The 26256-nt window shown below is 40.2% G+C and overlaps 1 protein-coding gene across 1 annotated transcript in view; it reads left to right on the forward strand.

The window, feature by feature from the left end:
- The window catches only part of CAP2 (cyclase associated actin cytoskeleton regulatory protein 2), a 130960-nt gene that overhangs the window by 94496 nt on the left and 10208 nt on the right, over positions 1 to 26256 (forward strand). Inside the window, exons 7-11 of the mRNA XM_070456180.1 lie at positions 1134 to 1239; positions 20895 to 21084; positions 23100 to 23275; positions 24768 to 24891; positions 24993 to 25075. Of these exons, the coding sequence (XP_070312281.1) occupies positions 1134 to 1239; positions 20895 to 21084; positions 23100 to 23275; positions 24768 to 24891; positions 24993 to 25075 (679 nt within the window). The remainder of the gene's footprint in view (positions 1 to 1133; positions 1240 to 20894; positions 21085 to 23099; positions 23276 to 24767; positions 24892 to 24992; positions 25076 to 26256) is intronic.

The following is a 26256-nucleotide window of genomic DNA, read 5'->3' on the forward strand; positions in this document are numbered from 1 at the left end:
TATAAAATTGAGAGAAAGTGACAATGCAATATTTCATAGATTTGATTAATGTAGTCAGTAAATCTAAAAATGTGGAACAAAATCACTCATGTTTTTCCTTTTTGAGGGGCAGATAGTTATGAGTTCAGTTCCCCATTTTCTTTTTCTTAAATGGCATGACTTAATATGCTGGAGTTCTAAACATGCTCATGGCACTTAGAACTTTTCAAGGAAAGCAAAATATATCCAGAGACAAATCATTATTGACAAAGGCAAAATAATAGAGATTTCCTTCCGATATTGTCTTCAGATTAATGGCTCAGGTTTGTGATTAAATTTTTGTTAACAGATTTCATCATTTTCTCATTTACCACTACTTTATTCAAAGTAGAAAAAAATGTGTGGTTGGAAATTATCCAAAGGAAATGCAACTATTTTTGCCTGTTTATATCATAAATTTAATGTTTCTAACAGTTCTCCCAATTCTTTATGTTAATCTAGTTTTAAAAGGTAAGTATTTTACCACTTCTTGGTTAAGTAAAATAGGAATAAAAATACTGGCCGTGCCCTGCCTTGCTTTCATTGTCATTATGAGTATCAACTTAGGTTAATCTAAGTGATTGTTCCTTTACAATTGTTTACTATTTGTAGGAAATAATTTTTCTTACTATAGCAACTTTTCTTATCAGTGCAAAATTCTCCAATTTGGTTACACTTTCAATCGAATAATTCCACAAATTATTAGAAAACAAGCCAAAGGACCTTTTTTCTTTTTAGTACCATTCTCCTGCCTGAGAGCACATTGTGTTTCATTTTGCATCAGAAGCAGTACAGAAAGAAACGATCTCCCCTCTGTGTTCATCTCCCCGTGAGAGATGACATGAGGATGAACTGACTGGGTTCTGTGGGTGCTCTCTCCGCGGGCCTCTCTGCTCCACACCAGACCTCAGGCACTCGGCTCCTCCCAGGGCAGACCTGGACCATATCCTTTCGAGGTTCTTTTCAGACTCAGTTCACAGTTACTGGACTAGAAAGACCATTGTTCCAGAGTCATCTGGAGCTCTAGTTATTGGATTGCCACGTGCCTTCCAGTGTTGTTAAATTTTTATTTTAGATCCTAATTCCCCTGTCTTCCACTCTCTTTTATGACAAAGTGATCTACGTCATGTGGATTGGGTGAAGTCATATCTGAACATTTGGAGCGAGCTTCAAGCATACATCAAGGAACACCACACCACAGGCCTTACTTGGAGCAAAACAGTAAGTACCCAGCCCTGTTCCCCCTGGATAACAAAAGGTTATGAAGATATTCATTCTCAGTAGCCTGGTAATTTTAGGATTTACCTCAAGGAAAACAGAAGATAAAATATACATGTAGAAGCTGCTTATAAAAAATGCCATTGGCATAGGAAAGTCTGGAAACTGCCTGCATGACAGACAAAAAGAAAATGGTTGAGTTGTCAGCCGTAAGAACCTAGTGGAATGCTCTGCAGACATCAGAATAACAGATGTGGTGATTACAGGTGATGAGATGTACCAGCCATGGTTAAGTAATAGAGTGCAAAAGTTAATGAGCTCTAAGATGGCATGTTTATTAAGAAACTGTGTAAGTAAAATTGAAGGAAACAAGATTTTAAAATAGTTGTAATTTTAAGCAGATAGAATTATGAATATAATTTTTTAATGTTTTAAGTTTTCTTTTGGCATTTTAAAGTTTACTAAGTAGTATTTTTCAATACTTAGGTAATCCTAGTGATTTGAATGGTATCCTAGTCCTAGGATAAAACCCCAACCTGAGTCTGTTCCAGCTTGAATTCCCACAGAAGGTTCTGATTTGATATTTGCCCTCTTCACCTTGTCTGTCTTGTCTTCCCCTCTCACTGATCCAGTGCTACCAAACTACCTGCAGAATTCTGAATATGTGCAATGCTTAGATTGAACCAAATCCCACTGTTGTTTTTCAAATTTTGCAAGTCTCATGTTTAACCTTATTTGCAATGTCCTGAATATCTATGGTATCAGCATTAGTGGCTCAGTGGCAGAATCCTCGCCTGCCGTGGGGGAGGCCTGCTTTGATTCCCAGCCAATGGAAGAGCACACAAGTTTTAGATCTTCCCAGGTGGCACCGTGGTAAAGAACCTGCCTGCCGATGCAGGAGACATAAGGGACATGGGTGCAGCCCCTGGATCGGGAAGGTCCCCTGGAGGAGGGCACAGCATCCCCCTCCAGTGTTCTTGCCTGGAGAGTCCCAGGGACAGAGGAGCCCTGCTGTCCATAGGGTCGCAAAGAGTCGAACATAGCTGTAGCAACTTAGCATGAACATGTATCATGCGCTATGACCTAAGTTCCCGGGGGAACTCTTTTCTCTAAGACTGAGTTCCAACATCACCTCTTTAAGAAACTTCGTTGATCTCCATTGGCACCCTGTCTGGGTTGGTGATCTTCCTCTATGCCTCCTTCACATCTTGAACATACCTCAGGCATAGTCTGTAGCATATAGAATTGTAAAAATTTATGTTTTTAGATCTCTCCCACTAGATTGAAAACATCTGTGTCTCCAGGTCCTCACATAGTGCCTGGCATGGAGTAGGTACTCAGTAAATAGTTTGAACTAAATTGTGACTTAGGAGACTCTTAAGATTTTCCCTGCTCTTTAAAACCTCTGCACTTATTATGAAAAGGCTTCCTGTGGGAACTTCCTTCCATTTGAAATGAATGTTAGGGACTTCCATGGTGGTCCAGTGGGTAAGACTCTGCACGCCTAATGAAAGGGGCCTGGGTTCAATCCCTGGTCAGAGAATTAGATCCCACATGCTGCAACTAAGAGTTCACATGCCACAACTAAGACCTGATACAAATAAAAAATAATAAATATATAATGTTTTTAATTTTTAGAAAAGAAAGAAAAAGAGAAAATGAATGTTAGCTTTCAGTTGTCTAACCAGAATAAATGTTGAGAAGATAAAGTGGCACATTTGTGAATCCAGTTTAGAGGTAGAATGCTCACTCTCCCCATAGTCATAACCAGCAACTAATCCTCATGCTGAATGTTGATGTCAGTAACATAGGATTAATACCTAGAGAGAGTTTGTGATTTTTCAAGGGAGTGTGGAACTCCTGTATTTGTTCCCCAACACTTGACCTCTAATAACTGATGCTTCTTTTTATATCCTACTTGGCCTGTTTTCTCCATAAGAAATGCAAGATATTGAATATTGGTTATTTTTCTTCTGCCCACAATATTTTGATTTCTGTGAAGAGAGTTCAGAAACATTTGAAGAGTTTTAATTTGGATGAGTATATGTGGTAGGTTAGTCTTTGTATAGATTAATTAGAATTATTTTTCATAATTTCCAATGAAATGCTGTTTGGTTATACATCAGTTTGTCATAAAAGGGAATTGTCACTTGTTTGCCATGGAGATAGGACATCATGAGAGAACAGAAAACTAAATATCAAGAGTCCTTGGATATCTTATTATTTCATAGTTAGATAAATGGAAAAGGAATGAGAATCCATTTGTGGAAAATAATTGTGTCAACAAATGCTGGCCTATTAATTCTCTAATAGTGCTCATGGAAATGAATGGAAAATTACTTTTTAAATGGTTTGAATACCTCTAATGCAATGTAAAAAGCTGAGTAATTGTGCTTTGAATATAAAAGAGAAGGATCAACTGTTACAGAAAAGTAAATGTGGTTGTTTTCCTTTGTTCCAGAGTAAATACCTATCTTTACATTATGTTCTTTAGAAACATATACTTTGTAACAATGAGCTTGAAACTTTTAAAGGCACCCCATAGTAAGAAATACCTTTTAGACACACACCTCCCCCCCATAATGCTACAAGTCTCACAAAATATTTTGTCTTACCAAGTGGAATGCATTCAGATATTTTCTTTTGTGTTTTACTTTCTTTTTTAAATAAAATCCTGGCTGAGATCCACAAATTGACATCATGATCAATTTGAAAAACATGTTATGGAACAAAATGTTGTATTTATATAAGTATAAATACTTATTTTGTTGTTGTTCAGTCACTCAGTTGTGTCCAACTCTTTGCAACCCCATGGACTGCAGAATGCCAGGCTTCTCTGTCCATCACTGTCTCCCAGAGTTTGCTCAGACTCATGCCCATTGACTCGGTGATGCCATCCAACCATCTCCTTCTCATCCTGCCTTCAGTCTTTCCCAGCATCAGGGCTTTTCCAGTGAGTTGGCTCTTTGTATCAAGTGGCCAAAGTATTGGAGCTTCAGGTTCAGCATCAGTCCTTCCAATGAATGTTCAGGGTTGATTTCCTTTAGGAATTGACTGGTTTGATCTCCTTGCAGTCCAAGGGGCTTTCAAGAGTCTTCTCTAGCACCACAGTTCAAAAGCATCAATTCTTTGGCACTCAGCCTTCTTTATGGTCCAGCTCTCACATCCAAATGTTTATTTATTTATATAAAATATAATCCTTAGTGCATACATTAGGAGACATGGATTGCCATAATAATAGTGACAGCTGTTATTTATTGACCATAAGTTATGATATGGGCAAATTCTATTTAAAATGGTGACTGTTATAAAGCAGAGCAGCTGCTTCACTTCTTTCATGGAAGTATTGTATGATAAAATTTTGACCAGATACTAAAAGTGAGGAAAGAATGTATAAGAGAATGTTGGCTCAGCAGTCACATCATATGTGCAAAATCTTTAGGCAAACGAAGATATTGCATAGAAATATACTTCCTATTATTTTTGCCCTCTTCTAAAAGTTGAGGTTAAAAAAAACTATTACAAAGTATATTATAAAAATTATAGTTTTTAATTTTAAATCTAAATTATTAAAAATCACATAAAATGTTCTAAAACATAATCCCTAGCATAGATCAAATTAATTTCTTCTCATTTACTGTGGCCTGGTGACTTACCAGAAAAGTAAATCATAAACAATTATAGCCAGTATCACAACATTCTTTTTATTTTTATATCTTTTTCAGTTATCTGTTTTAAATGTAGCAGTGTGTATGTGTCAATACCAAACTCCCAGTCTATCTCTTTCCCTCCACCCTTCCTCCCTGGTCACCAACCATGAGTTCATTCTCTGAGTATCACAGCATTCTTGCAAACAGGAAGGAAAAGGCTATTAGAATTATCTGATTAAATAGTCTTTGGGAGGAAAAAATGAGTAAAAATAATTTCTTTTATTTGCCCACTGATCACAACTCTGCAAAAATATGTATTTCTAAAACAATAAGGATCAGAGAGAATGCAGAAAGGTGGGGTGTTGACCTTCATTGACACTACAATATTCAGAAGTTTTAAGGAATCCATTCCATCTCAGTGGGTAAAGTCAAAAGGCTTATGGTTATGAACATCTCAAGTATTTTGAGGAACCATCCATTTCTTCTGTTTTCAGATTGGCCCTTGAGGTTTGAGCTCTGTGGGGTTTGAGTGACCAACAACACGCTGCTCTGGGCTGTTTCTAAGTGTACATTACTCTGAGAAATCTTTCCCTTGAGTTAACAGTTGGAACTGAACGTACTGCTTCCACCATCCAGCCTTTGCATTCAGACTGCAGCTGTGCCAGACAACTGTTGCTCCCTTCAGTTGTCCCACAAAATATAAATCTTTGAGGCCAGCGGTCTTTTGGGACCGTGATTGGAGAGAAGGTCCATGTGTGTGTGCACGAGTGTGTTGGCATCGGGATGGGTGTGTTTGAGGGGAAGAAGCAGCTGTTTAGTAATGTATCTGGAATTTCTTGTTACATTTACTGCGGTAAATGGAATCTTCTCGTTCTGTAAGCATTTCTTCACATGACCATGGACTAGAAAAACCCTACACCAGAAACGACTTGCAGTTTTCAGTTAGTTTAATTATTGGGAACTCTTTCTCCATATTCATTTAGTCTCCTCAGCACTGGGTTTCAAATGCAGTTTGTTGAATAAATTGATCTTTTGGCAGGAACCCTGTTAGAGACACTGTTATATATTATCCTGTGCAGTTGGTCAGATTTGTAATATTGGTTGGCAGTTCCTGCAAACCAGATAAGCTAAAAGAAGGCAGACCTAATCTTTACACTTATAATGACCGAAATAACTGATTCTTTCCATGAATTGTCCAGATCAGCGTTCCAACTTTTATTCTGTTCTCTGTAGATCTAGCCAGGAAAAGGTCATGAAAGGAATTCTATGAATAAGATATAGCATGGTTGTTTTCTTAACCTTCTGGTGTGAAATTTGTTGACATATTTTTGTCCTTTTATGTGTCTTTTCAAATTAGTTTTGAGAACAGCCAGGGTATAATTATTTATAGAATAGAATAAAACTATACATAGATGAATGTGTATGAAACCTTGTGTTGTGGTGATTTGATTCTTTCTGTTAATAATGTGGATTTTTAAAATCTATCCTCAGGGGCTTCCACTTGCAGTCCAGTGGTTATGACTTCAGCTTCCAATGCAGGGGGTGTGGGTTCAATCCCTAGTCAGGGAGCTATGATCTCAGGTGCCTCATGTCCAAAAAACCAAAACATAAAACAGTAGCAATATTGTAGCACATTCAATGAAGACTTTAGAAATGGTCCACGTTGGAAAAAAATCTAAATAAAAAACAAAGAATTAGTAAAGTCTATCCAGTACACCAGGTGTCAACCGTCCTAACCTCCCCTGAACCTCTGGTAAATGAAATCACCAGCAGTGGTCACAATTAGACAGGGTGGGATTTGGTTTTTTAGGATATTCTATGATCACTTCTTTTCCTCCAGGTAGATAATTCTTTTCAACCTATTTCTCAATGTAAAGGCCAGATGTCCATTAACAGAGCAAAAGTTTAACAGTTAGCTGGTGATCAAATTAAAACACAGCCAGAGGGTAGCCTGACTCATAAATAATGTAGAGTCTGTAGCACATCATTAAATATGTATGTCTCGTAAATTTTCAAGTCTTCTGGTTGAAGAAGAAACCTCTCTGGTTTCTTCTTGATTTTTACAAGCAAAAATTGTCCTCAATCTTTTATATCAAAATTTTCATTTAGAACTTGTACCAAATCTGTGCCATAGGTTTAATAATCAAAGTAAATAGGTGATACTTCAGCCAGTGTGTTGTTTGTCTGGACCACAAGCTCATTGATTTCCTCTTTGGGTCTGTGGAGAGTGGCTCTCTCCAGTCTCCTGACCACAGTGGTGGTCAGTCTAGTAATTACTCCTGAGTTTTTAGCTCCGTGGGGGGGCTTTGGGTAGCCAGTTCCTTTCATTCTCCTGTGGAAGAGATCTAGACTGCTCAGAAGGAGTTAGATGTGTTCTTGACTGAAAATTAGAGATGCCAAGGGAGCATTTCATACAAAGATAGGCACAATAAAGGACAGAAGCAATATGGACTTAAGAGAAGATATTAAGAAGAGATGGCAAGAATACATAGAACTATACAAAAAAAAGAAAAAGAACTATACAAAAAAGATCTTAATGACCCAGATAACCACAATGGTGTGATCACTCACCTAGAGCCAGACATTCTGGAGTGTGAAGGGAAGTGGGCCTTAGCATCACTAGTGGAGGTGATGGAATTCCAGCTGAGCTATTTCAAATCCTAAAAGATGATGCCGTGAAAGTGCTACACTCAATATGCCAGCAAATTTGGAAAACTCAGCATGGCCACAAGACTGGAAAAGGTCAGTTTTCATTTCAATACCAAAGAAAGGCAAAGCCAAAGAATGTTCAAACTATCGCACAATTGCCGTTATCTCACACGGTGGCAAAGTCATGCTCAAAATACTCCAAGCCAGGTGAACTGAGAACTTCCAGATGTTCAAGCTGGATTTAGAAAAGGCAGAGGAACCAGAGATCAAATTGCTAGCATCCAGTGGATCATAGAAAAAGCAAGAGAATTCCAGAAAAACATCTACTTCTGCTTCATTTACTATACCAAAACCTTTGATTGTGTGGATCACAACAGACTGTGAAAAATTCTTCAAGAGATGGGAATACCAGACCACCTTACCTGCCTCCTGAGAAATATGTATGCAGGTCAAGAAGCAACAGTTAGAACTGGACATGGAACAACAGACTGCTTCCAAATTGGGAAAGGAGTACATCAAGGCTATATATTGTCATCCTGCTTATTTAACTAATATGCAGAGTACATCATGCAAAATGCTGGGCTGGATAAAGCAGAAGCTGGAATCAAGATTGCTGGGAGAAATACCAATAACCTCAGATATGCAAATGACACCACCCTTATGTCAGAAAGCAAAGAGGAACTGAAGAGCCTCTTGATGAAAGTGCAAGAGGAGAGTGAAAAAGTTGGCTTAAAACTCAACATTCAGAAAACTAAGATCATGGCATCCAGTCCCATCACTTCATGGCAAATAGATTGGAAACAGTGAGAGACTATTTTCTTGGACTCCAGAATCACTGCAGATGGTGACTGCAGCCATGAAATTAAAAACACATTTGCTCCTTGAAAGAAAAGCTGTGACCAACCTAGACAGCATATTAAAAAGCAGAGACATTACTTTGCCGACAAAGATTCATCTAGTCAAAGCTATGGTTTTTCCAGTGGTCATGTATGGATGTGAGAGTTGGACAATAAAGAAAGCTGAGCACCGAAGAATTGATGCTTTTGAACTGTGGTGTTGGAGAAGACTCTTGAGAGTCCCTTGGACTGCAAGTAGATCAAGCCAGTCCATCCTAAAGGAAATCAGTCCTGAATATTCATTGAAGGACCGATGCTGAAGCTGAAGCTCCAATACTTTGGCCACCTGATTCGACGAACTGGCTCGCTAGAAAAGACCCAGATTCTAGGAAGGATTGAAGGCAGGAGGAGAAGGGGACAACAGAGGATGAGATGGTTGGATGGCATCGCCAATTCGATGGACATGAGTTTGAGCAAGCTCCGGGAGTTGGTGATGGATCAGGAAGCCTGGTGTGCTGCAGTCCATGGGTTGCAAAGAGTTGGACACCACTGAACAACTGAACTGAACTGACTGACAAAGGAACTCTAAATGCACTGATAATGAAGTTAAGTGGAAAGGGCTCTGAGTTCAGCTTGAAAGAGCCTGCAGAAATTAGGGGACTTCCTTGGGTCATGGCAACCCACTCTAGTATTCTTGTCTGAAGAACTCATACTCCCTGCATTGGAAGGTGAAGTCTTAACCTCTAGATCACCAAGTGTGTGTGTATGCTAAGCCCCTTCAGTCATATCCAACTCTTTGCGACCCTATGGATTGTAGCCCACCAGGTTTCTCCGTCCATGGGAATTTTCCAGGCAAGAATACTGGAGTGGGTTGCCATGCTCTCCTCCAGGGGATCGCCCCAACCCAGGGATCGAACCCAAGTCTCCCACATCTCCTGCATTAGCAGGCGGATTCTTTACCACTAGCACCACCCGGAAAGCCCATGTTGGACAGTAAACCTTGTTAATTAGACTTCCTGGTGGGTAGGCAGGGCAACAGAGGGCTACATTTGATTTGAGTCTTGTGTTTTGTTTGTTTTGTTTGGGGTCGGGGTTGTTGTGATTGTTGTTCTGTTCTGTTTTCATTGAAGTGTAGTTGACTTATAATATTATATTAGTTTCAGGTATACTGATTGAGGTCCTAAAGGACGAGTAGGAGTTCCCTAATTGACAGTAAAGGAAAGGGCAGTTCTTAGCAGAGAATGCAGCACATGCCCATAGGACATGAACTAAGTACTTTGAGAGCAAGAAAACTATTCACCTGAGTTTTCACCATGTTGCATTTGAGGCACAGGTGAGTTGTCCATCTCGATGGGGAGGTGAAGCAGGCAGGTAAAATGCAGGTCTGAAATTCAGTGAAAGGTGAGACTTAGAGATAATAATTAAATATTTCAAAGAGAAGTCAGAAAAAAAAAGAGAGTATGATGAAGGATAAAACCCTGTGGTACACTGTTACTTAAAGAATGCAATAAATCAAAGAAACAGAGAAAGATGGGGAGAGCTAAGAGTCCAGGGTCTAAAGCTCTAAGAACAACAGGCTGGCCTATCAACTATGACAGCTGGGGGAGGATAAGGATGGAAGAAAGACTGTGTAATGATCTCTTCATTATTTATAGACCAGGTGTCTGATTTGAAGGATTATTACTTATAGCTTCAATCTCTGCCTTTTGAAATTTGGGTATTATTCGTGGATTTTATTTTTACTTTCACTGTATCTTTAGTAGAGTAAGTGTAAGTCAGAAGTAAAATATCAACAATTTCATAAACAGTAGTTTAGAGTTAACTGTACTATGAAGCTGTATGCAAGCTTTTTATATTTAGGACTATTTTTATTATCTCATAAATACCTTTGAGTTTTGTTAGTCAGAATGCATAAATATTTTTAGAGTATTTAAATCTTCATCTCCCTAAATCAACCCAGTAGTGACTTTTGAAACTGCCTAATTTAATGATGAAGATAACTTTATTAACTAGAACTTTTTCATAACCAAGAATTCAAACTCTCTAAACCCTGGGGCCAACAAGTTAATAAATGTTCTCAATTTATTGCAATCATCACCTCAGGAATATTTTAATTAAGATGTGTGCATTTCAGATTCTTTAAGATGTTAATGTTGAAGACAGTGGTGTAATTGAGGGTGTTCTACTGACTACTCTGTCCTCCAGCCCTTCACAGTCAGGAGGTTGTGGCTTAAAGGTCCAGGCAGAAGTGCTTCCTGGAGCAGAGCTAGGTGGTGGAGACTTTGAGTGAACTTGGCTTTCGGTCCCAGCCTAGAGCAAGCTATTACACAATATCCCCACTCACTGCCCCCCAGGTTTTCATTCACCCCTTGGTGCCACGCCTCTGGGTCCAACCTTTTAGCCCTCACTCCCAGGGGAAAGCCTCTACTTCCTAATAATTGCTGCCAGGGCTGAAAGTCTTTATCCACCTCCTTGTCCCTCCCCACCTCCAAGGAGAAAGACAATGGCAGATGAACTTTTTGGCCCATCCTTCTTGGGATACTAAGTGGTAGCAATTTTTCCTTCTTTACAAGTGAATTTTATCTTTTCAAATGACCAAAAGCTATTGAGACCCTCTTTGGAGATGGATTAATTCAGGTAATACTCTTTGGTCAAAAGGAGCAGAATACAAAGGCATAAGTGATTATTTGGTGTGTGTGTTTGTTTCTGCAAACAGTCTGCCGGCAGTCCTAAAATAAAGTTTTGAGTACTGGTAGTTTCATCAAACAAGAGTGTCTGAGTGCCTCAGAAGCTAGTGCTTTGAAAGACAGTGCTTAAATGGATCTGTAAGTTCTTGGGTGATTAGTAACAATTCAGTTGCATTTGTTCATTGTAATGACAGTGCTCATGGGCCCTCCTCCTGGAATCCCCTTACTCTAGCTTTCCTCTGTCAAATCGGATCCAACTATCTTTCAGGGTCTATTTCGAACGACCTTCCCTCCAAGAACCCTCTCTGACCTCCCCCGGCTTATCACTTTGCCCTTCCTAGCTGGAACAGAACTTCTTTAGTACTTCCTAAAATCTGTACTTCTTTTATGATGTTCAGCACTTTCTACCTTATAAAGCAGTTACTTGTTCACTTTAGTAAATATTTATGAAGCACCTACCGTGTTTCAGGCACTGGGCGCATTACTGGTGACATTAAGATGAATAATGAGTGGTTTTTCAGAGCTCCGGCTCAAGAGATGACCAAGCCTGAACCCACAGACAAATAATTTCGCTCTTAATGTGAAGTCTTATAATAAAGGGTGTTCCTAAGAGGTCCTTGCAATAGGAAAACAGAAAACTTCCTCTTAGAAGAGTTCCAGAAAGCCTACAAAAAGAAGATAACTTTGAGTTGAGCCTTGAAGAATTTGTAAGAATTTTCCAGATAGTAAATTGGGTGAGAGCCTTCCAAACAAAGGCACAGGCTGAGCAGAGATGCGAAGGCTAAGAGGCAGGTTCCTGTTGCCCGGGGGCGCAAACATGTCTTCTCTCCTCCGAGAGAGCTTTTTGAAAGTATCATCCTTCTCCACTCTGCCTGAGGTCTGCAGCAGTGACTAGTACAGGGCCTTAAACACAGACAATATCCAAAAGCTTTTGCTAAATTGAACACAGTAATTGGTAATCATATTTCTTCACAGTGAAATTTACAGAGGGTTATTCCACTAACTACATACTGTGTTCATTGTTTAAGAGCCATGTAAATACTTTTCCTTTGTTTCTTTTATCAAGCGATGGCAGTGGAAATCGACAGTGCCTTGTCTTACCAGTCAGTTCAGTCGCTCAGTCATGTTCTACTCTTTGCGACCCCATGGACTGCAGCACGCCAGGCTTCCCTGTCCATCACCAACTCCCAGAGCTTGCTCACACTCATGTCCATCGAATTGGCGATGCCATCCAACCATCTCATCCTCTGTCATCCCCTTCTCCTCCTGCCTTCAATCTTTCCCAGCATCAGGGGCTTTTCCAAGGAGTCAGTTCTTGCCTTTTCTTACAGGAAGCGGCAGATGCCTTCCCTGCCCCTGTCTCTGTCCCTTGCTATCTGCATACTCCTAATTCCCAGTTGGTATAAACTCAGGAAATGCAAGCTAATATTCGATTAAGCAAAAAGCTTTTCTTATGAAGAGATGGAGGAAAGGTACAGATTGTCTTCTAAAGGTAAAACAAACCGTTCATAGAATATAACCTAGAGCTAAGCGCTGACTTATGGTCCAGGTTGCATCCTTGATTTAAGCAGAGCTAATCACAGACGCTTTGCCAGACCTTTCCCATGAAATTTAGAACTGAAATTGAGACAAAAGTTACTTTATCTTAGTGTGCCTCAACTATAAACCTCAGAAGATGTTGATGCTTCTATTTACTTTTCGAAGTAAATAATGTAAATAATATAGTGTGTGCATTCTGTCATGTCCGACTCTTTGCAGCCCCATGGACTGTAGCCTGCCAGGCTACTCCTGTCCATGGAATCTTCCAGTCAAGAATACTGGAGTGGGTTGCCAGTCCCTTCTCCAGGGGATCTTCCCGAACCAGGGATTGAACCTGAGTGTCTTGAGTCTTCTGCATTGGGAGGCAGATTACTTATCACTACACTACCTGGGAAGCAAATAATACAGAGTCAAATGTAAATCATATCTCGTGACCAAAAAACCAAAGCATGAAACAAACAGAAGCAATATTGTAATAAATTCAGTAAAGGCTTTGAAAATGGTCAATATTGAAAAAAAACCTTTAGAAAAAGATGATTTGCAAATAATACAGAGCCAAACATAAATCATCTTTTTTTAAAGATTTTTTTTTAATGTGAACCATTTTCAAAGTCTATGTTGAATTTAAATATATTGCTGCTGTTTCATGTTTTGGTTTTTTGGCCACGAACTATATGGGATCTTAGTTCCCTGACCAGGGATAGAACCTGCACCCTCTGCACTGGAAGGTGAAGTCTTATCCACTGGACCGCCAGGCAAGTCCCATAAGTCATCTTCATAACAGCTTTCATTTTGCCTCAGCTCCCACCCCAACCTCTGCCATTTACCCTATGACCCTAAAATCCAAAAGCAAAACAAAAACTTTAATGCAGTGATAGTTCAGACTTAGGCTTTTCTGACAGAATGAAGTCATTGTCCAGATAATTCAAGCTGCATGTCACTGTTGGTCTTACAACTGCTGACTATCTGTAGTGTGTGTCTTTGATGGGTATACTCTGCTATCTTTAACTCTGGAAATTTTTCCCCTAGAAAATTTAATTTTATCTTTCCTTTTTTATGATAAATTGTATTTTCAAGCTGCCACGGCTGGCAGACAAGAAGAAAAGACAATCTGGAAATCCCAAATTTGGTCCACAGAGCAATAGCAAAAAAAGGCCAAACTAATCACTAAAGCTACTTATGAAGACAATTTATGCAAAAGAGCTGGGTCACTTGAGCAATTAGATTGTGTTCCATACAGTCTTCTGGAATCCACTTTGAGGGTTTGGTCAGCTCTTGTCAGACTTCTCTGCTTTGGGCATTATAAAGCTGAAATCACCAGCTATGTTTTTGAAGGGTCACATCCAGATCTATAAATTAGGAAATGAGAAGTATAAAGATAAGCTTCCCTGGTGGCTCAGTTGGTAAAGAACCCGCCTGCGCTGCAGGAGACCTGGGTTCAATCCCTGGGTGGGGGAGATCCCCTGGAGGAGGGTATGGCAACCCACTCCAGTATTCTTGCCTGGAGAATCCCCAGGGACAGAGGAGCCTGGTGGGCTACAGTCCTTAGGACCGCAAAGAGTCAGACACGACTGAGCGATTAAGCACACACAAGCCTAAAGACACTAAGTTACTGGTTTGTAGACTGTGTAAGGCATTCGCAGGCTGTTTTCCAGTTTACAGCTGTTTTTCCTTCTCTGAAGGGACTTTGTTTCTTGTTCTTTTTTCATCTGCTGCCATATTTCACATCTTTCCATGTCATCCAAGTAACATACAGAGTCCAGGGAGGGTGGGAAGAATGGAGATGAGGACCCCATCAGAGATCATTAACAAAACCATGAGATCTGGGGTCTCGTTATCTTTCCTCGTGTACGTGTCTTGGCTTAGGGAGGTTAGCCTCTCAAGAAAAGTGATCAAAATGTGCCCTACATTTCCTTCATAATTTTGGAAACACCTTTTTATTTTGATGGTATATAAGTACCCTTGGTATTTTTATGGAAACTTGAAATTCAAGTAGTGTTCTGTTACCAAAGGTGAAATAGAAAATATTCCCTAAATTGACTTTAAAAATTATTAACAAATATATGCTTAAAATATTATGTAGCTCTTCACTGTAATATTTTTTTGACAATTCTATTTTCTTCGAAAAGCCCCCAGAAATTTTGTTTTCCTTGGCAGAAGTCTCAAAATTATAGGAAGTGATAAGAATAGGAGATTAGAGACTAAAATCACAAATTCACTTTGGTTTATACTCATGTTGCAGAGGATGATCATCCGTTAGTTTATGTGCAATCTTTTTTCTTGAATATGGTTGTCTGCCAATAAAAGTGTGATATAAATATGAATAAAATTTGTAAGTACTTATGGAAATTGAAAAATTTGGAAATGTATCAATTTCACCAAGTTCTTAATCAAAGTACATCTTGCAGAAAATAGAAAGAAACTAGTTTTAACATCTAAAATATAAACAACCCTAAATCATGAATTCATGAAGTATTTTTTACTGCTATGAAAGCTAGTTTATGTATATGGAAAGTCAGTCTTTAGTTATCAAACTGTAGTTCTTTCTTTTAATCCCTCCCTCTTATTGTGGTATGTGAGAGGCTTATCCTATTTATGTGCCATGTTACACAAGATCATTTGAGAATCTTATTCTTTGGAAAAACGAATAGACAACATTGGCCAAAAAGTTCTATTATAAAATACTGTGAATTCCTGTAGTTTTAGCAGGTTAATGTAAGTGCATTTGTGACTGAAATGCTTTATGATTTTTAAACGCTTTTTTTAGTGTGTAATTGGCACATGTACCTGGAGAGCATTAACTGTAAGCCAGGTGATTAATGGACCAAGCTGGCTCTGAGATGGACAGCGAAAGAGAGAACCTGACCAAGAAATTGAGGACAGTCATCTGTGTGGGCGTGAAGGGGCGTTGAGGGGGTGGCCATAAGGAAAGGGTGTGGAGTGGGCAGGAGACCCCATTAACAGTGCCACTGTTTGTCAGCTGTTCTATTTTCTCGCTTTATCTGTGATCTCCACAAATACTTAAAGACAGGTGGCTCAAAATATTACTATCACTAAGCTGGTTTTATAGAAGAAACATCGTAACTTAAGCTCAGTTGTGTGGGCCAGAATCCACCTCTTCCAAGAGACTGTCACAGAATATTTTTATTTTCTTCGTCTCTAGCTTTTAAGAAGTCAGTGAAAACACAGACCAAGATGTGGGTTGCCAGGCCTGTTCATGAAGTTGGAGATTACTGTTACCTGTATAAACATCAGGCCCTCAGGGTCTCTCCTTACAGAACCTCTGTGCTCTGTAGGGCATTCGATGCTATGGCCCCAGCTTAAGCCACCCCAGCAATTCTCTGGCTCTCTTGACCCCACTATCCTGAGAAGAGCCAGCCACAGCCCCGTTTGGGCCACCAGGGCCTCCTGTTCATGTGAATCACAACACACCAAACTTCATCTGCAACTACTATTTTGTGCACTCACCATTCCCACTAGATTATGACTTTCTTAACAACCAAGACGCATGCCTACTTCTTCATCATCCACCCAGTTTCTTTCAAGGTTGCTCTTGGCAAATGTTGAATGGACAAATGAGTCTATTCTAATTCACTTTCCATCTATTGAAGAGTTAGGTTCTATTTAGATCAGATCATTTGCTATTGCTATTGTTGAACTTGAAAAATCTTAAACTTTAAAAAGTGAAGTTGAAAATTTCCCCAAAAGGATAATTATTAAGTAGAATATCTTCAACAGAAAATTTTTCTTTGAAGCTGATTTCTTTTTTTTTTTTTGCTTAAACAGCTCTATTTCACATTTTGTTCAATAGTTGTCACAAAGACATAAAACCTCCATATAAAAGCACCCTATTAGTCCTACTGTCAACAAACTCAACAAAATGGATACCTGGAGTCCTGTTTGTAGATTATTTAAATCCAAAGCTAGACTATCCCCGAATTAACTGGATAACTAAGACAATGGTGTGTGTTGTGGCGGATAGAAGTGCTTGTTTAATTACGCCAGCAAAACAGTGTGGAGATTTCATTTAAGAACTAGAAGTACTTTCCCTTTCAGAATAAAACCTAAATTCCAAAGTAATAAAATAAGTAATTATTTCAAGTAACATTTAATGAAAAATTCTGATTCACTTTAGTATATAAATATATTACATGTAGTATAATTATATAGAGAGTATACATAACCAAAACTTTACAAGCTTTCCACATGCCCACATACAATGGTTTCATTATTTCATAGTTATCATTCATATATTTAAAGTCAGAGGAAGCAGCTGTTCCCAAGACAGTTGAAATTAATTTAGAGAAAGGGATTTGCAGACGTTTCTAAAAGTCTTTGTGCCTCCCTTCCCCGACTCAAAAGTAAATAATCAAGCATCTGCTCTCAAAATTAATCTTAATAGAGCTTTCGAAAGCAGCATTTTTAGGTTATGTGCTGTGTTCTTACAAGATAAATGAACTTTTGTACCCTGAATATAGCCATTTAAAATCATAAATTTGACAGCAAGTACCCCATTACTGGCACCAGTGGGTACTCAGGAAAAGTGGATGAGCAAGAGTCTAACTGCTAGAACGAGGGCACAGAGTCTGAACAAACCAGCGTCGAGGGTGACTTGCTGCTGAGATGCCAATACTGAAGACTTCTTTATCCCATGGGATAAAGCCCAGCTCCAGAGTTGGCTGTAGGAGCCTGGTCAGCTGCTGAGGCATTGGAGGGATGGAGCGAGTAGCGGAGATAAAAATTAAATTATTACACCACCGCCCAGTACTTGTATATTCAAGCCAGAGGCCCACGAGCAACACTTCGTACATGTTAGTAGTAGTAGTGTTAGTTGCTCAATCATGTCCGACTTTTTGCGATCCTCTGGGCTGTAGCCTGCTAGGCCTCTTTGTCCATGAACTTCTCTAGGCAAGAATACTGGAGTGGGTAGCCATTCCCTTCTCCAGGGGATCCTCCCGACCCAGAGATCAAACCTAGGTCTCCCACATTGTGGCATTTGAGCCACAAGGGAAGCCCACATATATGTTGGGTAACACATGCCTCTGATTTTTTAATTGATTGACTACTTTTTTTTTTAATTCCTGAATATAGCAAAAAGGATTTCCCCTGAAGAAAATTTTAGGATCAAGCAGATATGTGCTTGAATTACATAGCTGCCATTTACTGGCCATTGAATATATGGTCAGCCTTTCTGACTTCCTGCTTTGTTTTCTGTTAGAGGGGTAATTTCAGTCTTATTAATATTGTGATGACTAAGATTAATCTCATCACAAAGCATAGAGTGTTTCTTCCCAAACTTGTCCACACGTTGGAATCACCTAGGGAGCTTCAGAAAGTACAGAGGCCCATGTTCCACCTCCCCAGAGTGTTCCTGCTTGGGAATTTCTAGCAGATCCCCAGCTGATTCTAAAGTTCAGATAAATTTGGGGACCCTTGACATTGAACCTGTCCTACACTGAGCATTAAGTATCTGTTAAATGAGTGGGAACAACCAGGGCCTGGCGAGTGTGAGGTTTTCCAGAATTCTTGGCTCCCTTCCCTTCGCTGACCATCTCGCCTGTCTTAAGGGAACACTTGAAGACAGTGTCAGGCTGTGATTACAGTCGATGCAGCTGCCACTCATGCCAGGCACAGGAGAGCACAGACAGCTCTGGTCCCAGATGCCTGCGGGAGAGGAGCAGGAGGCAAGGATAAGTTCACTGTAGGGTGCAGCCCAGGGTGAGCCTGCTAAGGGAATGTCTGCTTTGCCTTCGAGGACACTGTGCATGGAAAGCCCTGGGCGCTGCTTGTCACGTCACCCTGGAAACTATAGAGCCTGGGCTGCACCCTCGTTGGAGCCAGAAATGAGCCAGAATGCACAAAGGATAACCAAAGGCAGAGTTTCAACTGGTCCTGAGTTCTCTTATTTTTTTTTGGCTTTTATAGTCAACATTTGTTGCAGTAAATCCTTTGTTTGGTGTTCCCGGGTCAGCCATCCGAATGTATCATAGTTCCAAGAAGTTGAATATGTGGCTTAATTGGTTTCAGTGTCCTTTAATGGCTCTTGGAGAGAGGCTGTGAATTCTGAGAGCGAGGGAACCATCTAAGTCATTTTAAGATTTAGAAGCCGGTCTCCCCTTTCCACAAAATAGGAGATCTTTAAAGCTGCAGTGTTTCAGATGTGGGGGAGGGGCCTGGCCCTTCACTGGCTGACTAAGTTATGATGTGCTTATGAGTAAAAGTAATACGCTGTAGCTCTGAGTGTCTGGAACTGAGGACTGGAATAGTGTTAGATGTGCAAAGCTTGTATTTTATGCTGTTTATGATTCAGAGCAAATTCTCAAATTTCACCCCAGTAACAAAATAGGGAGTATTTAAGATACTGAAAAAAAATTGGTCTGTCTCAAGAACTGTGCAGTTATTTTATACTTGACCCAAGAATCCCAATGGAGTCAGACTGTTCTTCCTGATAAACAAACAAACAAAAAAATCACAAATTACAGTTTCAAGAGATGAGAACTCCCAGCCTACTCAGTTTTAAAGATATTCATTCTCAATAAGAGAAGAATCTCATATTTTCAGGATAATTCTACACTTATTAGGGACTATACACATATATATGGAATTTAGAAAGATGGTAACGATAACCCTATATGCAAGACAGAAAAAGAGACACATATATAGAACAGACTTTTGGACTCTATGGGAGAAGGCGAGAGTGGGATGATCGGAGAGAATAGCATTGAAACATGTATATTATCAAGTGTGAAACAGATCGCCAGTCCAGGTTGGATGCATGAGGCAAGTGCTCAAGGGCTGGTGCACTGGGATGACCCAGAGGGATGGGATGGGGAGGGAGGTGGGAGGGGGGTTCAGGATGGGGATCACATGTAAATCCATGGCTGATTCATGTCAATGTATGGCAAAAACCACTACAATATTGTAAAGTAATTAGCCTCCAACTAATAGAAATAAAGGGGAAAAAATAGGGATTATATAAGTACTTTGAAAATAGTGTGGATTTTTCAACTGAAAACTACCACAGGTAAAAAGTTCCTGATATTGACACTTTGTAATACTGCCATATTTATGAAAATAAGGATCTGCTGTCTTTGTTAATATTTAGCAGTTATGTTGATGTTTTATATATTGTATTTGGTATTGAAAACATATTAATATAAGTCTCAACCACATTTTCATCACTCTCAATTTTTAAAGTTTCTGATCTTTTAATTGAACTAACTTATCATTCTTTATCACAGGCATACAGCTTTACTCCGGGTTTAAAAATAAAATGGTATATAACACAAGGTTATAGTATATGTGTGTTTCTATCTTACTAGTTTTAAACTCTGTGACAACTTTGTCTATGGAGTCCTTTCAAAACATTGAGACAAATCCCTGTATTTTCTATCAATCACCTTTTAGTGACATCTGAGTTTGTTAGAACTTCATATTGAAAACAAAGATTGAACTTTGCATAGCAGGGAAAAGAAAAAGCATGGGCCTTGATCAGGCAAAAATACAGTTTTCTCTGGTTTACGAACACTTAGCATTAGACGAACCAAATCATCAGAAGGATCCCGGACCCTGATTACCTGCGTGTTTGACAGACATGCTGGTCACATATGGTCCTCACGTGGGGTTCAGTTTGAGGCTTGCATACCTAGAAAACGAGTCCTGGAGAATGTTTCAATATTTCTTTTTTGAGTTGCTCAAAAAGCTAACCACTGAAACTATTTCACCTCTCTCTCTTTCATTGGGTGGTTGCAATTCCCAATGTCCCCAAAAGAATCCTCTTATCAGTTGCACCACTTTTTTCTTGTGATCATCAGTTGGCCAAAGCCCAGTTTCATTCACATCCCGAGCTTTGGACATGAACCTGTGGCTTTGTTTTCCTGATGCTGGGAAAGATTGAAGGCAGGAGGAGAGGATGAGATGGTTGTATGGCATCACCAACTGGATGGACATGAGTTTGAGCAAGCTCCAGAAGTTGGTGATGGACAGGGAAGCCTGGCGTGCTGTAGTCCGAGGGGTCACAGGGTGGGACACAACTGAGCCACTGAAGTGAGCTGAGCTGGCACAATCCTGCACGTGCAGTTTCTGCGTCATGCTCTGTGTCCCCGAGACAAACCCCCACTCGGTCCCAGGTCTTCCGGAACAGACACATGATGCACAGGTGTATTCCCAGGTGCCCTCTGTGAATCTCAAACTCCAGTCTCCCACTGACAACGGGTTCTCAGTGATGCTGGCAGGATCTCAGTTCTCAGCAAGGGCATCATTTCAGTAACGTGCTTTCCATCTTCTCTCTCCCGCAGGGTCCGGTCGCATCAACTGCATCAGCATTGTCTGTCCTCTCCCTTGGGCCTGGCCTTCCTCCACCCCCACCTCCCCCGCCTCCTCCAGGGCCACCTCTGCTTTTTGAGAGCGAGGGCATAAAAGAAGCATCCTCTCCTTCACGCTCAGCTTTATTTGCACAACTTAACCAAGGGGAGGCAATTACGAAAGGTAAGAAAACTGAGACTTGAGGCTGTCTCCCTCTGGCTCCAAGCATACAGATCCCCTGGAGCCCACAGTGATGGATACATCATTCCATCTTAGTCTCTAGTACACAGGGAACTATGAAATGATGGGCTCAGTGGGCTTCTGGGTGGATCAAAAAGAACTCAAGAGATTCTAGTTTCAAATTGACCAATGCACTGTATCACCACTTCAGCCTCTGACGCTCCAACACCAGCTCCAACCAAGGCATCAAGATGAAGAATTTAGAACTTCTGTCCTCAAGCAGTGTATGGGCTTGTCAAAGAATTATATCATTGAACTACCTTTGTCTTCGCAGTGAATGGTTACTTTTTTTTAATCATACACTTAATAAAGTCATTATTGACTATGCCAAAGCCTTTGACTGTGTGGATCACAATAAACTGTGGAAAATTCTGAAAGAGATGGGAATACCCGACCACCTGACCTGCCTCTTAAGAAACCTGTAAGCGGGTCAGAAAGCAACAGTTAGAACTGGACATGGAACAACAGACTGGTTCCAAATAGGAAAAGGAGTACTTCAAGGCTGTATATTGTCATCCTGCTTATTTAACTTCTATGCAGAGTACCTCATGAGAAATGCTGGGCTGGAAGAAGCACAAGCTGGAATCAAGACTGCTGGGAGAAATATCAATAACCTCAGATATGCAGCTGACACCACCCTTATGGCAGAAAGTGAAGAAGAACTGAAGAGCCTCTTGATGAAAGTGAAAGAGGAGAGTGAAAAAGTTGGCTTAAAGCTCAATATTCAGAAAACTAAGATCATGACATCCTGTCCCATCACCTCATGGCAAATAGATCGGGAAACAGTGGAAACAGTGGCAGACTTTATTTTGGGGGGCTCCAAAATCACTGCAGATGGTGATTGCAGTCATGCAGTTAAAAGACACTTACTCCTTGGAAGGAAAGTCATGACCAACCTAGACAGCATATGAAAAAGTAGAGTCATTACTTTGTCGACAAAGGTCCATCTAGTCAAAGCTATGGTTTTTCCAGTAGTCATATATGGATGTGAGAGTTGGACTATAAAGAAAGATGAGTGCCAAAAAATGATGCTTTTGAACTGTGGTGTTGGAGAAGACTCTTGAGAGTCCCTTGGACTGCAAGTAGATCCAACCAATCCATCCTAAAGGAAATCAGTCCTGGGTGTTCATTGGAAGGACTGATGTTGAAGCTGAAACTCCAATATTTTGGGCACCTGATGCGAAGAGCTGACTCATTTGAAAAGACTCTGATGCTGGGAAAGATTGAGGGCAGGAGGAGAAGGGGACAACAGAGGATGAGATGATTGGATGGCATCACTGACTCAATGGACATGAGTTTGGGTAAACTCCGGGAGTTGGTGATGGACAGGGAGGCTTGGTGTGCTGCGGTTCGTGGGGTCACAAGGAATCAGACACAACTGAGCGACTGAACTGAACTGAATAAAGTCGTGTTGCCAAAAACCTTATGCAAATGTATCTTTGTTTTGTATGGGCAATAGGAATTATGGTATAAGTGTTCCTATGTGCTGGGGTGGGAGCTAAAGACCAAAAGATTGAACTGTTTTTCTGGTTCCAACTGGCTGTGTTGTCCCCTCACCTGTAAAGGAAGAGAATGAACTTATAACCGTTGAATCGATTCTGACCTATGTTTGCTGAAATGCCCTAACTTTTTAGACTATATCTAGGGAATGACTTGGCCACAACAGAAGTAAATCATCGAATTCTTTCTGGTGAGGTAGCTTTTTGCATAATTTTATCTATCATCTTATCACATTCAAAAAGAAGTTCCTCCAATTAAAAACTACTTAACAGTGCTTATATCAACTCTAAACTTATGCAAGTCTCAGACTCTGCATACTAACCTTGGGAAAACACTCAACTGTTAAAATAGCATTACCAAAAATTCTTAGGCCATTTACATCATGTTGATCCGAAAAGTCAGGAACGTTTGCCTTTGCATATGATCTAAAAAAATGTGCCTCTGTGTTACCTTCCCAGGACTCCGGCATGTTACAGATGAACAGAAGACATACAAGAATCCCAACCTACGGGCTCATGGAGGACAATCTCCATCTCCTACCAAAAGCCACACTCCAGGCCCCAAGTCTCCCCAGTCTCATCCTCCTAAGAAACATGCTCCTGTGTTAGAGCTAGAAGGGAAGAAATGGAGAGTGGTGAGTGAAGCCCTTTAACTTTATTCCTGATATACTCCAATGAAAGGAGCAATGGCTTAACTGTTTGCCAAGGTCTTAAGGATTTCTAAGGCTTACCAGGTGGTGCTAGTAATAAAGAACCTGCTTGCTAATGCAGGCAGTATAAGAGACCTGGCTTTGATCCCTAAGTCGAAAAGATCCCTTGGAGGAAGGCATGGCAACTCACTACAGTATTCTTTCCTGGAGAATCCCATGGACAGAGGAGCCTGGCAGGCTACAGTTCATGGGGTCACAGAGTCGGACATAACTGAAGCAACTTAGCAGTAGCACTAAGGATTTCTAAGTGAAAAGACAGAGACACAAGTCACTGGCTAGAATAGAAACCAGGGCCTTTCTGAATGCTTCCGTAAGTGTTTTTTGGTTTTCATTATTCTCATGCATTTTTTTCTTCAACTTCTTCAAAACTGTGGTAAAGTACATGTGACACAAAATTTACCATCTTAACATTGAAGTGTACAGTTCAGTGGCGTTAAGTACCATCAGACTGCTGTGCGGCCATCACCAGCATCCATCCACAGAACTCTTTTCATCTGTTAGAACTGAAGCTCTGCACACCTTCAACAGTAATTCTCCACTCCCCCTCTCTTCAGCCCCTGGCAACCACCTTTCTACTTTGTGTCTCTGTGAATCTGACTCCACTGTCAGTGAGCTTTCAATCTCTGCCCCATCTGCTGTAGGATGTTTCATTCTGTTCCACTGACCAAGGCACTGATAGAACCTACTGAGTCACCCACCACTTTCACCATTGTCTGAGCGGGACAGGACACTTTGTATGTGGATGGAAGCTGGTACCTCCTGTCAATCTAGTGTGAAAATGTTAGTTACTCAGTCGTGTCAGACTCTTTGCAGGCCCATGGACTATAGTCCATGGAAGGAATTCTCCAGGCAAGAATGCTAGAGTGGGTAGCCATTCCCTTCTCCAGGAGATCTTCCCAACCCAGGGGTTGAACCCAGGTCTTGTTTTGCAAGTGGATTCTTTACCATCTGAGCCATCAGGGAAACCCTGCCAATCCAGGGGGCTTCCCTAAAGGTGGAGGAACACAGTCCCCAGAAAGGTTGCTGTGGTCTGAGAATACACTGGGACTTGGACCACTGCTAATCTATTTACCCAACTCCTATTTTCAGATATTGCTATAGCATCAACTCCAGACTCAGCATCTGGACTTAACCAAAAGGTCTCACATCCCTGGTCCAGCCCCCACCCACCAGCCAGGGTGCCTGATGCCTGACTGTTCGCAAATGGACCCTGACACCCCCTACTTCCAAGTAATCATTCCCAACATCACAGAGACAAAGGCAGGCCTGTGGTTTAGTCTCTAAGAAAATGGTTCCTAAAGAAAGAACATACTGAGAAGCTCTAATTGGTGAATGCTCCACAGTAATTTCAGTATGCAGTGGACTTCATTTATCTATCTGTCCTTATATTTAATATTTGCCTGTGTTTTAATTTTAGGAATACCAAGAGGACAGGAATGACCTTGTGATTTCACAGACTGAACTGAGACAGGTGGCATACATTTTCAAGTGCGGCAAGTCTACTCTGCAGATAAAAGGGAAAATAAATTCCATTATAATTGGTAGGGCAGAACTATAGATCTGTACTCATTATGATAAATTGCTTTGTATAAATATGCTGTCTGTATTTAGGGGACTGTTTTGTTATGTTTTGTTTTCCTAGACAACTGTAAGAAGTTTGGCCTGGTGTTTGACAATGTGGTGGGCATTGTGGAAGTGATCAACTCCAAGGACATCCAAATGCAGGTAAGCGGTCCTTTCAACCTTGCCCAGCCACCACCAGACCACTCCGTCTGTTTATAAGGGGCCCTCCATGTCCAGCTAGAAAACTCATACTGTCTTTTCTCTAGATACAGCTTTGTCTTCAGCTCCTCTCTGAAGCCCTCTCTTCCTTCTTGGACAGTGTTAATTCCCTCTTTTCACCCTCTTATAACTCACCCTGTTTTGCACAGCAATTACAAGCTTACCACTTCTATTTCAGGAACAGCTACTTAATCTTTACAGCTCCAGAAATCTGCACAATACCTGCACACAGTAGGTATTCAGTAAATGTTTGATGAGTGAATGATTGGAATGAATCAACTAATAAATGAACCAAAATAGTACGAGATTCTCTTTGCATAATAGTACCCTGCCAAAGAGGATGTTTTTCCTTCAGGAAAAAAATGATTCTGGATAAAGTTTTTCTGAAGAGTCAATGAGATTATCAGCAAAACAAGCTGGAAAGTAGGATTGGAATTGAATTTGCAAAACAGAAGAAAATCTGCACTGTTTAAGCAATTTTAATTTAGCCAAATGGGATTTTATAATATGCCCAAAGCTAAATGACTTCTTACTTTGGCCAACTGCAACTACTATCTTTGATTATACCCTCTTCATATTGTTAATCACCCCTTATTATCTGATGTTTCCTGATAATGTTTGTTAAACTTGGCTTCCAGTTTTATAGATTGTTCTCTTTGGCTTTACTAGGCTTTTCACCACTGCCTCTTTTAACTCGAGTAGTATATTCAATAGTTGGCACATATGTGGAGATATATTTTAGGACCCTCCATGCAGAGAAAAAATACCTAATCTCTACCTTATACCATACATGAAAAGTGAAGTCCTAATCGTGAAAAGAAATACTTTTAAACTTTGAGAATAAAATATAGAAGAAAAGGACAAATGAATTTAACCTCATTAAAATATTTGTGTTCAACAGAAGACATCAGATGCAAAGCTAAAAGATAAGGCATGGATTGAAGAAAGACACTTGCAATGCAGATTATCTAAAAGGATTTATAACCAGAATTTATAAAGTTAACACAAATAAAATAGAAGAAAACTAACAACCCAGTAGAAAAATGGGCAAAGAATATTAAGAATACTAAGAATAAGAATACTGCCTTAAGAATATTAAGGCAGTTCAGAGGAGGAAAAACTGA

This window comes from Odocoileus virginianus, chromosome 27 (assembly GCF_023699985.2).
Source record: "Odocoileus virginianus isolate 20LAN1187 ecotype Illinois chromosome 27, Ovbor_1.2, whole genome shotgun sequence".
NCBI lineage: Eukaryota > Metazoa > Chordata > Mammalia > Artiodactyla > Cervidae > Odocoileus > Odocoileus virginianus.